General features: G+C 38.6%; 1 protein-coding gene across 5 annotated transcripts in view; it reads left to right on the forward strand.

Moving 5' to 3' along the window:
- Window positions 1-12,129, forward strand: part of SCLT1 (sodium channel and clathrin linker 1) — a 244,069-nt gene that overhangs the window by 217,744 nt on the left and 14,196 nt on the right. For 3 of the 5 annotated variants that reach the window (XM_057705960.1, XM_057705959.1, XM_057705958.1), the window contains exons 19-20: window positions 6,201-6,279; window positions 8,759-8,854. In XM_057705960.1, the coding sequence (XP_057561943.1) occupies window positions 6,201-6,279; window positions 8,759-8,854 (175 nt within the window). Of the gene's footprint in view, window positions 1-6,200; window positions 6,280-8,758; window positions 9,922-12,129 lie in introns of those variants that run through there. The other 2 variants (XM_057705962.1, XM_057705963.1) reach the window with 2 other exon arrangements.

Consider the following 12,129-nt stretch of genomic DNA (forward strand, 5'->3'; position numbering starts at 1 on the left):
ACTAAAAACAATCCCCTGGGGCTTCCCTGGTGGCGCAGTGGTTAAGAATCTGCCTGCCAATGCAGGGCACATGGGTTCAAGCCCTGGTCTGAGAAGATCCCATGTACCACGGAGCAACTAAGCCCGTGCGCCACAACTACTGAGCCTGTGCTCTAGAGCCCGTGAGCCACAACAATTGAGCCCACGTGCTGCAACTACTGAAGCCCACTTGCCTAGAGCCTGTGCAATGCAACAAGAGAAGCCACCGCAATAAGAAACCTGAACACTGCAATGAAGAGTAGCCCCCGCTCTCCACAACTACAGAAAGCCCACACACAGCAATGAAGACCCAATGCAGCCAATAAATAACTAAATAAATTAAAAAATAAAAACAATCCCTTTTTAAAAAGTTTTCCATTATACTTGGGGGCATGTGTGTGTGAGTGTATATGTGTACACACATATATAAACCACTAATTAGAATTATAATACAGAATTGTTAAATCTCTTCTACATAAAATAAGTGTCAACACTTTGATGAGAGAAGAGAACCATCCAGATTAAAAGGAACTGGAAAGGAGGCATGGAAAGAAGAGGAGCAAGAGTGGAATCTTAAAGAATGGGCAGGATTTTAGTGGGCAGTCTTTAAAACAGGGCACAGAAAATTATACAGACATAAGCCAAAGATGATTCATACATGGTTTATTAGTGAGACAATGAGAGCCTAACTGAAGTGGGCACTCCTATTGGAGATAAGGTCAGAAAGGTAAAAATTTTGAGGAATTTGAATGCAGTCTCAGGAATTTGGACTGTTTTGTCCAGTAGCAGAGAGCCACTGGAAATTACTGCTCAGAGAAACAAATTATTAAAGTGGTGCTTTAGACAGAGAAATATGCTAGTAATGTGTGAGTTAGGGAAGACTACTCCATTAATTGAGCACTTCTCTGTGCACTGACGGATGCTTTACATATAGTTTTTCACTTGATACTGAGAAGCCCAAGCAGTTGGCTACTGCAGTAAATCTGAAAAGTAAGTTATAAGAACTTGAGTTGTGATGGTAACATTGAGTAGAAATGAAGAACAGGGAATTCCCTGGCGGTCCAGTGGTTAAGACCTGGAGCTTTCATTGCCCTGGACTGGGGTTCATTCCCTGGTCAGGAAGCTAAGATCCTGTGAGCCACGTGGTGCAGCCAAAAACACACACAGACACACACAGACACACACAGACACACACAGACACACACACACACACACACACGCATGCACGCGCACACACACACATATACATATATACATATATAAAAGAAATGAAGAATAGATGCAAACAAAATGAAACAAAACCTGCAAAGGAAGAATCTATTTAGGGGCAAACTAGATGTTGCATTCAGGAGAAAATGAGAAGTAGAGTTGACTTCAAGGTTTTTAACCTAAGCAGCAAGGGCAGAGATGTTGTCAGCATAAAAACTGAGTAACAGGACTCCCTCTTGCAAGAGCACCGGAATTACAACTAACTGCTGAACAGTCATCCACAGAAAGACACTGGAACTCACCAAAAAGGACACCCCACATCCAGAGACAAAGGAGAAGCCACAATGAGATGGTAGGAGGGGCGCAATCGCTTTAAAATCAAACCCCATAAATGCTGGATGGGTGACTCACAAACTGGAGAACAGTTATACTGCAGAAGTCCACCCACTAAAGTGAGGGTTCTGAGCCCACATCAGGCTTCCCAACCTGGGAGTCCAGCAACAGGAGGAGGAATCCCCAGAGAATCAGACTTTGAAAGCCAGCAGGATTTGATTGACCTCCACAGGACTGGGGAAAACAGAGACTCCACTCTTGGAGGGCACACAAAAAAGTGTGCTCACCAGGACCTAGGGGGAAGGAGCAGCGACCCCATAGGAGACTGAACCAGACCTACCTGCTGGTGTTGGAGGATTGCCTGCAGAGGTGGGGGGCAGCTGTGGCTCACCAAGGAGATAGGGGCACTGGCAGCAGGGGTTCTGGGAAGTGCTCATTGGCGTGAACCCTCCCAGAGTCCACCATCAGCCCTACCAAAGAGCCTGTAAGCTCCAGTGCTAAGTAGCCTCAGGCCAAACAACCAACAAGGTGGGAACACAGCCCACCCATTGGCAGACAAGCAGATTAAAGTTTTGCTGAGCTCTGCGCACCAAATCGGATTAAAGTCTTACTCAACTCTGCCCACCCAACCCTACCCACCATCAGTCCCTCCCATCAGGAAGCATGCACTAGCCTCCTAGATAGCTTCCTCCACAAGAGGGCAGACAGCAGTATCAAGCAGTATCAGCAGTATTTTGTCTTGTGGAACTGAAAACCACAGCCACAGAAAGATAGAGAAAATGAAAAAGCAGAGGACTTTGTACCAGATGAAGAGACAGGATAAAACCCCAGAAAAACAACTCAATGAAGAGGAGATAGGCACCCTTCCAGAAAAAGAATTCAGAATCATGATGGTGAAGATGATCCAGGACTTTGAAAAAAGACTGGATGCAAAGATCAAAAAGTTTACCAAAGACCTAGAAGACGTAAAGAGCAAACAAACAGAGATATGCAACACAATAACGGAAATGGAAAATACACTAGAAGGAACCAACAGCAGATTAACTGAGGCAGAAGGGCGAATAAGTGACCTGGAAGACAGAATGGTGAAAATCACTGATGCGGAAAAGAATAAGGAAGAAAGAATGAAAAGAACTGAAGACAGCCTAAGAGACCTCTGGGACAATGTTAAACGTGTCAACATTCGCATTATAGGGGTCCCAGAAGGAGAAGAGAGAGGGAAAGGACCCGAGAAAATATTGGAAGAGATTATAGTTGAAAACTTCCCTAACATGGGAAAGGAAATAGCTACCCAAGTGCAAGAAGTGCAGAGAGTCCCAGGCAGGATAAACCCAAGGAGAAACACGCCAAGACATATAGTGGTCAAGCTGACAAAAATTAAAGACAGAGAAATGTTATTAAAAGCAACAGGGGAAAAATGACAAATAACATAGAAGGGAACTCCCATAAGGGTAACAGCTGATTTCTCAGCAGAAACTCTGCAAGCCAGAAGGGAGTGGCATGATATATTTCAAGTGATGAAAGGGAAGAACCTACAACCAAGAATACTCTACGCAGCAAGGATCTCATTCAGATTCAATGGAGAAATCAAAAGCTTTCCAGATAAGCAGCAGCTAAGAGAATTCAGCACCACCAAACCAGCCCTACAAGAAATGCTAAAGGAACTTCTCTAAGCGGGAAACATAAGAGAAGAAAACAACCTACAGAAACAAAAACAAAGCAATTAAGAAAATGGTAATAGCAACATACATATCGATAATTACCTTGAATGTAAATGGACTAAATGCACCAACCAAAAGACACAGACTGGCTGAATGGATACAGAAACAAGACCCATATTTGTGCTGTCTACAAGAGACCCACTTCAGACCTAGGGACACATACAGATGGAAAGTGAGGGAATGGAAAAAGATATTCCATGCAAGTGAAAATCAAAAGAAAGCTGGAGCAGCAATAGTCACATCAGATAAAATAGACTTTAAAATAAAAAATGTTACAAGAGACAAGAAAGGACATTACATAAAGATCAAGGGATCCATCCAAGAAGAGGAGCTAACAATTATAAATATATATGCACCCAGTATAGGAACAGCTCCATACATAAGGCAAATGCTAACAACTATGAAAGAGGAAATGCAAGGCAGAAATAGAGACACAGATGTAGAGAACAAACACATGGACACCAAGTGGGGAAACTGGGGAGGGTTGGGGGGAGATGAATTGGGAGATTGGGATACCAAACTGTACACTCTAAATATATGCTGTTTATTGTCTGTTAAGTGTATCTCAATAAAAGTTCTTAAAAAAATAAAAAACTGAGTAGCAGGATATGAAGTAGGTTTTATCTCAGGACTTTAAAAAAAGGAGAGAGAGAGAGAGAGAAGTAGGTTTGCAAGGTGACGCAAAAAGCTTGATGTTAGTCATGTTAAATTTGAATATAGTACAGAACCTTTAGGGAAGAAATCAGAAGTAAAGATGTAACTTGTCAGGTTTCCAAGTAAGTGTGTAAATACTTCTAGTCCTTAAAATGCCTAATACACCCACTCACACATACATTCTCTTTCGCTGATTCATCTAACAAACATTTAGCAGTTGCCTGCCATGGTGCACAGTACAGGGGAGTGGTTAAGAGCACAGACTTTGGAACCAAAGGACCCGGTTTTTCAATCCTGACTCTCCAGCTGAGAAGCTGTGTGAGTCAAGGCAAGTTGTTTAACTTTATTTTCAAATGCCTCTGTCTTAATTTTCTCATATGTAAAAATGGGGATCTCTCAGAGTTTTATCATGAGAGCGAGCCAAGGCAGTTGATATAAAGCACCGAGAGTGCCCGGCACAGAGTAAGCACTGGGGGGGTGCTTGCTGATGTTACCGTCACCAACATCTTCTCTGTCTGGACCAGTAGCAGTGCTGCTCGCTGTCCTATGGGGGTGGCAGCGCTTGATACACAATGCAATGGATATTTACACAGATAAAAAGTAACTTAAAGTTAATAATGTGTACCTTTATGATCTTATATTTTGTGGGAAATTATTAGTATCCAATGGAAATTATTAGAAATTATTACTGTTATTCAGATAAATTGTCATGGGTAAGTGAGTAGCTTAGGCATCAAATTATGCGGTAGGTGTTTTCTGGAAAGGTTTTGTGTAAACTGAGTGTCGGCTCACTCTGTAATATGATCGCTGTATCATCTTCCTCTCCATAGTACTCGAAGGTGATTTCCCATCAACACTAATGTGCATAACTTTTACCTCTAATTACATTTGGCCTAGAAGACCGACCACATTAGTCGTTTTGCTTTTCTTTGTCATGTTGAGGAGCTGCAGTAACTTAAACTACACGAGATACTTTAAAGTAAGCACAATAACTTATCCTACATTAGTATTACCACCAAAATAAAGCCAAGGTAAAACATTTGAGTTTGTCACACAACCAGTGGTAGATACTCAAGCTCCTCATAGTCAGTGACCTGTGTAGATGAAGCCACTGAGTAGGAACACGTCATTTCCCCTCAGTCTGTGAGTTCTGTTATGGCAACATCTGTGTGTTTACCACCACGTGCCTTGCACTTGGCCGTAAAGAGCGTTCAGTAGATATTTGTGGAATTGACTTGTAGACATTATTTTTAGTTCTCTTCTATGTATTTATAACAAATTGCTTGCTGATTTTAACAACTACCCACTCCAATACAGGACACTAGAGAGACTTACCAGGTTTTTAGGCTCACTTGGGAAAAAAATCAAAGCTGATAATTGGAAGTCTTAGTCTGCTGATTTACTTTAGAAGCAGAAGTAAGGTCAAAGGATAGAAACCAATCCTGAATTAACTATTTTAATACTCAGAAATTGATATGATCTTTTTTAACGTTATTTTAAAATAACTACTATATTGTATCTGCTTCTAACCTGGGACTCCTAAAAGTATCTTTGGCCAAAAGCAATATAATGCTCATGTTGAATAACAACAACAACAGAAAACTTCTGTGCATAAGATAATTCCAGCTAATAAAGTATAAAGGATATGAATGCATAAAATAAAGCAAATTTGCAACCAAAACACAAATTTTAATCCTGAATATACTACATTGAAATGATGTTGGCATGATTAACATTACCTTAAATTTCCAAGAGTTGAGCTTCTCTAAGAACCACTATGTATGAATCTTAAAAATAATAAATACTATATCTGTTTAATATGAATATACTTTCATTTTAATGCTAAATAATACCTCAAGATAGTGATATTAAGGACACTTTGGCACTTTTAAACTATGTGTGTGTGGTTTTTTGGTTTTTTTTATTATGGTAAAATACACGTAATGTAAAATATACAATTTTAACCATTATTTAAATTGTGATGTAAAATTTACAGTCAGTCATTTTTATGTGAACAGTTCAGTAGTGCTAAGTGTATTCACACTGTCGTACAATCAATCTCCAGAACATATGTGTATTTTATAAAGAAATGAGTCGTTTCAGATATGGTCTGTTAATAAGCAGCTTTTATTTTGCACACAATATATTTTTTGTTCAAAACATGAACATGTATCTCACTAATAAGGATTGTATTTTGTTACATTTTTGAACAGCTGCATTAATGACTTTTTCTTCTTTTTTTTCTCCCTCTCTCTTGATTAATAGGACTGAGCTGAGTCGACAGAAACTTCATACCCAAGAGCTGCTTTCTCAGCTGGAAATGGCAAATGAAAAGGTAGCGGAGGTAAGATAATGACTCTCCTGGGAAGTGCTCTCTGCTGCAGCTTGATACACATGTTATAGAATTTTACCTGAGCCAAGTCCAAATTAATTCTTTACTTGGAAATGACCATACCAATGTGAGTATTTCTTGTAGAAATCATACATAACCCTGAAAGTCCACACATTATATAATGTGAATAAAAGCTTTGAAAGTCAGTGATTCATCATACTTAAATGACAAAGATAGAGCTCTTTTATCATTTTTACCAGTATAGCTTGTGCCAGTTCAGAATTGTTAGGATCCTCTTTATTTCTGTGCACGTCTAAGATTTTTTTTTTTAACCCAGTTCCTCTAATTTTGTTTTAATCCAAAAGACATGTAGAAAATAATTTTCCTACTAGAATATATTAAAACACTCCTTTACACTAATGCTTTAGAACTAAATATAACAAGGGTTTATCATTTTTTCTGTGAAGAAAAAAAGGTAAACAATTTCTAGATTATGATTAGAACTTTCTAGAACTCTAGTTCTTCATTTGATGTTCTAACTTCGAATGTATTTGTTGGAATTTCATTAACAGACTCTATGGTCCACTAGCTTTCTGGCTTCTATAGGAGCCATAGGGAAGTCGTTAGTCTTCAGTTTTATAGCCTTGTAAATGGATATGAGCCATTTAGAAAGCAATTAAACAATAGCCATTAAAATACTCTTTGACATCACTCCCACTTCCAGAAATCTGTTGTAAGGAAATAATTTAAAATGTGAAAAAATTTAAAGGAAAATATTCAACACCGTAATGTTAATTATTTTGGAAGATCAAAAGCAACTAAAATGATCAATTAAAAAAGAACAGTTACATATATCATGATTCATCTGGACTGTGCCTTAACCATTATGGTAGCAGCATAGAAAAATGTGCATTATATATAGTCTAATTGTAACTATGAAAATGATTATTATAGATGATGGCAGTTTTTCCTCAGGTTTTCTCTAGTGTTAATGATGTGTGTCTTAAATTTAAGACTATGTATTTAAACATCTTGGTAAATTGGGACAGCCAATACAATTCTCTTCATACAATTTAATTTTGCTTTTGGGCACAATAAGAAATAGAATAACAACATTTTAACAGTATACTGTTATTTCAAGATTTTGTGTTACTAGGGATGACATTCACTCTTATAACTTATATGTTAGGACATGGGAACTATCCAGTTCAAAGAACATGTATAACAATTCTACATGTGCAAAAACTTTTTTTTAGACTAGTAAGTATGGGGAAGGCTAATACATTTTTTAATTGATAGACTCTTTGAATTTATCTTCAGGACACCATGCTGTGACAGATTTATATTCATGATGCCTATGTAGTTGCCTGAGACTGCTCTAACAAAGTAATACACACTGGGGTGGCTTAACCAACAGAAACTTATGGTCTCACAGCTCTGCAGGCCAGGAGTCCAAAATCAAGATGACAGCAGAATAGGTTCCTTCTGAGGGAGAGTCTGTTCCACGCCTCGCTCCTAGCTTCTGGTGGCTTCAGGCATTCCTTGTCTCGTCATTGCTGTTCTCCCCCTGTCTTCATGTGTTCTTCCCTCTGTACATGTCTGTCTCTGTGTCCAAATTTCACCTTTTTATGAAGACACCAGTCGTACTGGAGACACACCCACCCTAGTGACCTCATCTTGACTTAATCGTCAACAAAGACCCTATTTCCAAATAAGGTCAACATTTATAGGTACTGGGGGTTAGGGCGTCAACATTTTTTTTTTTTAGGGACATAATGCAATGCATACCAATGCCTTAATGATGCTATTGACCCTAATACCCTCTGGAGTATACAAATATATTAGGAAACATGTAGAAACAATTTTCTTCCCCTTTTAAATAATACCTGAAGCATATAAATCATTTAAGATAAGTCTAATTCTGTAAAAATCAGGATTTCTAGAATGAATATTTTCTGTTCCTTGACCTTCATAATGGGTACATGATGTCACAGTTACCCTGGAAGTTCCTCCAGCACAGTGGTTCTAAATGCACTAGCAAACAGCGTCCTCACCACCCAAGAACTTGATAGAAGTGCAGGTTCTCAGGACTCCTCCCACCCCTACTGATGCTCTGGTTGTGAGGCCCAGGTCTGGGTTCTCACACTCTCCAGGTGATTCCAAAGCAGTGATCTAGCATCTCAAGGTTACCAGATCACAAACTGGAAGTCTTGGTCTTAACTTCAGATTCACTTTGCTTTTGGATTTAATTCACTTTCTTTGGTGGCATGCGGTTGGGGGGTAGAAGGGGAACCAATTTAGTCATAATGTAAAACCAGCTTTGAACTTTGAAGTTCATAACTTGAAAAATGTAAATTTGGAGATATATTATCTTTCCTTTTTATAAATAAGTGGTAAAATGATGTCCAGATTTGTCATCGATTATTCCATAAACCATCTCCATGCCACGTATGGATTTCTAATTTGTTTGTCTTATATTTCCCCCTAATAGAATGAAAAGTTAATTCTAGAGCATCAAGAAAAATCCAGCAGACTTCAGAAGCGACTAAGTGAGGCAGAACAGAGAGCTGCTTCGGCCTCCCAGCAGGTAGGGAGCTTCCATGTTACCCCTGAATAATAATAGTCTGAGTAGACCAAAGATAAGATAAGTTCCTAAAAGTTTCCAGAGAACTAGTAGTTTTATATTTATTTGATTAAACTACTTAAAATTAGTCTCTTTAATATTTAAGGTTGATAAAGTAAACTTTAGAGACAGAAATATAAACATCAGTCTCCTCCATTTGACACCTAAATCTAGAACTGCACTGTCCAATGTGATAGCTGCCAGCCACAGGAAACTGTTTAAATTTAAATTAATTAAAATTTTAAAAAATTAAAATTGAAATCCTCAGTCACACTAGTCACGTTTCAAATGCTCAAAAGGCACAAGTAGCCATGGCTGTCATATTCGACAGCATAATATAGAACAACTGTATTATCCCAGTAAGTTCTGTTGGACAGCACTGCTATAGAATTATGTTCTGTCTAAAACTCAGCGAGTATTCACTGACAGTGAAGTCAGTGACGTTGCTTTGAATGTAGTGTTTCAAATTGCACTGTTTTTATTGAAGTTTTTAAGCAGAAAAAAATTACCTAGCTTATAGGTTTAACTTCCTTTAATGCACTTTTGTATATGACCATATAAATCTAAATATTATATAAAAGTTGTCCAATGGGAAATAGAGTAGAAAATGCTGAACATCAATGTGAAATAATAAAGGGCGATTACTCATAATGCACACATATCATATGAATGAAATGGGCCATTTGTTCTAAAGTAGGAGCAACAGTCTCTCCTGTGAGGAGCAAAGTAGAGAGAGGGGAGTGATTATAAAGATAGGCTGGAAACAGACAGTTTAGACAGACAGACAGACAGACGGACAGAGAAAAACAAACCAAGTTACTACATTATTAATTATATTTGGTTGTAAATGTACTGTTTCAATCAAAATTAACATTGTTTTTAGATATTATCACATCATTAATAGGGTAAAGCAACTAACCCTAAATGCTCACTGAATTCAGTTCATGATGTTTATGGATTTTTTTTCTAAATCTCATTCTGTTATGAGCATGGCATGGCACTTAAAGAAAAGCCAATCACAATATGCCCTTCTATTGTCCTCCTCCTTGAAAGTAATTATGGTTTTATCGTGTAAGTTTAATTTCTTATGAAATTATGGATTACTGGATGAATTAATTATTTAAGAATTCATTTATTCATTTAGATTATGAGGTAACAGGAGCCACAGTGAGAGGAGGTGGAGTCAGGCATATAGCCTAGTGCCGTGTGACTCTGGGCAACTTCACCTGCTCTAAGCCTCAGTTTCTTCATGTTTAACATAGGATAATAACACCTCCCTGACAGAGTTATTGAAAGATCAAAGGAATTAGCACACATAAAGCACTTAGCATAGTCATTAAGTGGAAAACAGGCACTTAGATGTATAGAAATTAAATTTCTATGTCACAGTCTTTAAAGCTTCAAGTTTACCTTGTTTAAGGACTGTGGTAAAGAATATGTCTACCTAAAATCAACTGCCTGGAGTTCTGTAGTAACAAGGGTACAGTGACAGAACCTTAATGATATAATCCCCCTGGCATCGTGTCCTTCCTGACAGAATGAAACCTAAGCAGTCCGACACTGGTGTTTCTCCTGTTCTTTAAACGCTAATGGCAGAGAGTCACCATTCTCTTTGTAAGCCACCTTTTTAATGTTTTGTCAGGAACCACTTCACAGATTTTTCCAGAAGTTTTTTCCTTCCATTCTGTTCTCATTTGAAGATGGAAAGTAATCATTCAGCACTTTCCCCATACACAAAAAGGAATTTATTCCCAGGAGTTAATTTTTTTTCTATTTTAAATGTGTCCAAGTCATACACTTTTTTATAAGACATACATTCAGTTTTTTTTAATCTTTATCTTTACCTTCTCTGAGTCCTTTCTCATTTTCCCATTGTCTTCCAAAAACTGGAAATCACTGCTGACCAGGGTATTATTTCTAACCGCTGCTATTAATGACGTAAAGGTGTTGAAACAGGGGCCCCCCAGCCCCCAGAACCAGGCCCCGAGCGGGAGGTGAGTGGCGGGAGAGCAGTCGAAGCTTCACCTGCCGCTGCCCCTCTGCCTGTGGATCCCGCTATGGCCCGGACCATCCCCCACCCCACCCCCCACCCCCGCCACGTCTGTGGAAGAATTGTCTTCCGCGAAACCAGTCCCTGGTGCCAAAAAGGTTGGGGACCCCTGCGTTAAAAGATTATTATTGTCTCTCACGTGTCATTCTTACCAGTGCCGCCCAGCATCAAGTCATTGGTTCAGCACAAGCCCTGCAGTGCAGTCGTTCACTCGTGCTCGAGATGTGCTGTTCTAATTACCTTTTTCTGTACCTTCTTCATCCATCTTTGGACAATGGTTAGATGTTCTACGTGTGTCATTCTAAACTATTGAATGCCACACTGTGTTCTTTTGACTGTATGGGATTTTTAAAAATCAGTGTGGTGAAGCCCTTCTCTGCAGGGCACAAAACCTAGAAACTATGAAAAGAAATTAATAAATGTGTCTGTGTAAAATTTCAAATTTCTGCGTGAAAAGGTTGTAAAGTCAGTGACAAACAGAAAAATATTTGCAATACATATGACAAAAGGCTTGTATCGTGGACACACATAGAGTGGCTAATCAACAAAAAAGGTGCTACAGTACAGTAGAGTGAATAAAGGATGAAAGACAGATGGCTTTTAGACACAGATGTAGAGAATAAACGTATGGACACCAAGGGGAGAAAGAGGGGTGGAATGAATTGGGAGATTAGGGTTAACATATATACACTAATATGCATAAAGTAGATAACTAAGGGGAAACTACTATACAGCACAGGGAACTCTACTTCACTGTGTTAGTTTCTACAGTAGAAACTAACACAACATGGTAAAACAACTACATCCCAATAAAAAAAAAAAAAAAAGACAGATGGCTTTTAAACATTTAAAAAGATACCCAGCTCATCTTCCCCAAAAGGCAAATACAGATTTAAACTGTAATTACATATTATTTTTCACCGGTCAGATCACGAAGCTTGATAATACATTGTACTGGCACTTGCACACATCATTGATGTAAGTGTATATTGGTACAACCCCTTTGATGCCCAATTTTGACAGTGTCTCTGAACAATTGCAAATGTTCCTAACCTGTGACCCAGCAGTTCTAAGAATCTATTCTGCAGGTGGTGTACTTGCACCTGGGCAAGTCTGTGCAAGGAGCACGTTAAAAATACTAATTGTAGCATTGCCTCTAATTTTAAAAGATTAAAAACCATCTAAATGC

This window comes from Hippopotamus amphibius, chromosome 13, assembly GCF_030028045.1.
Source record: "Hippopotamus amphibius kiboko isolate mHipAmp2 chromosome 13, mHipAmp2.hap2, whole genome shotgun sequence".
Taxonomy (NCBI): domain Eukaryota; kingdom Metazoa; phylum Chordata; class Mammalia; order Artiodactyla; family Hippopotamidae; genus Hippopotamus; species Hippopotamus amphibius.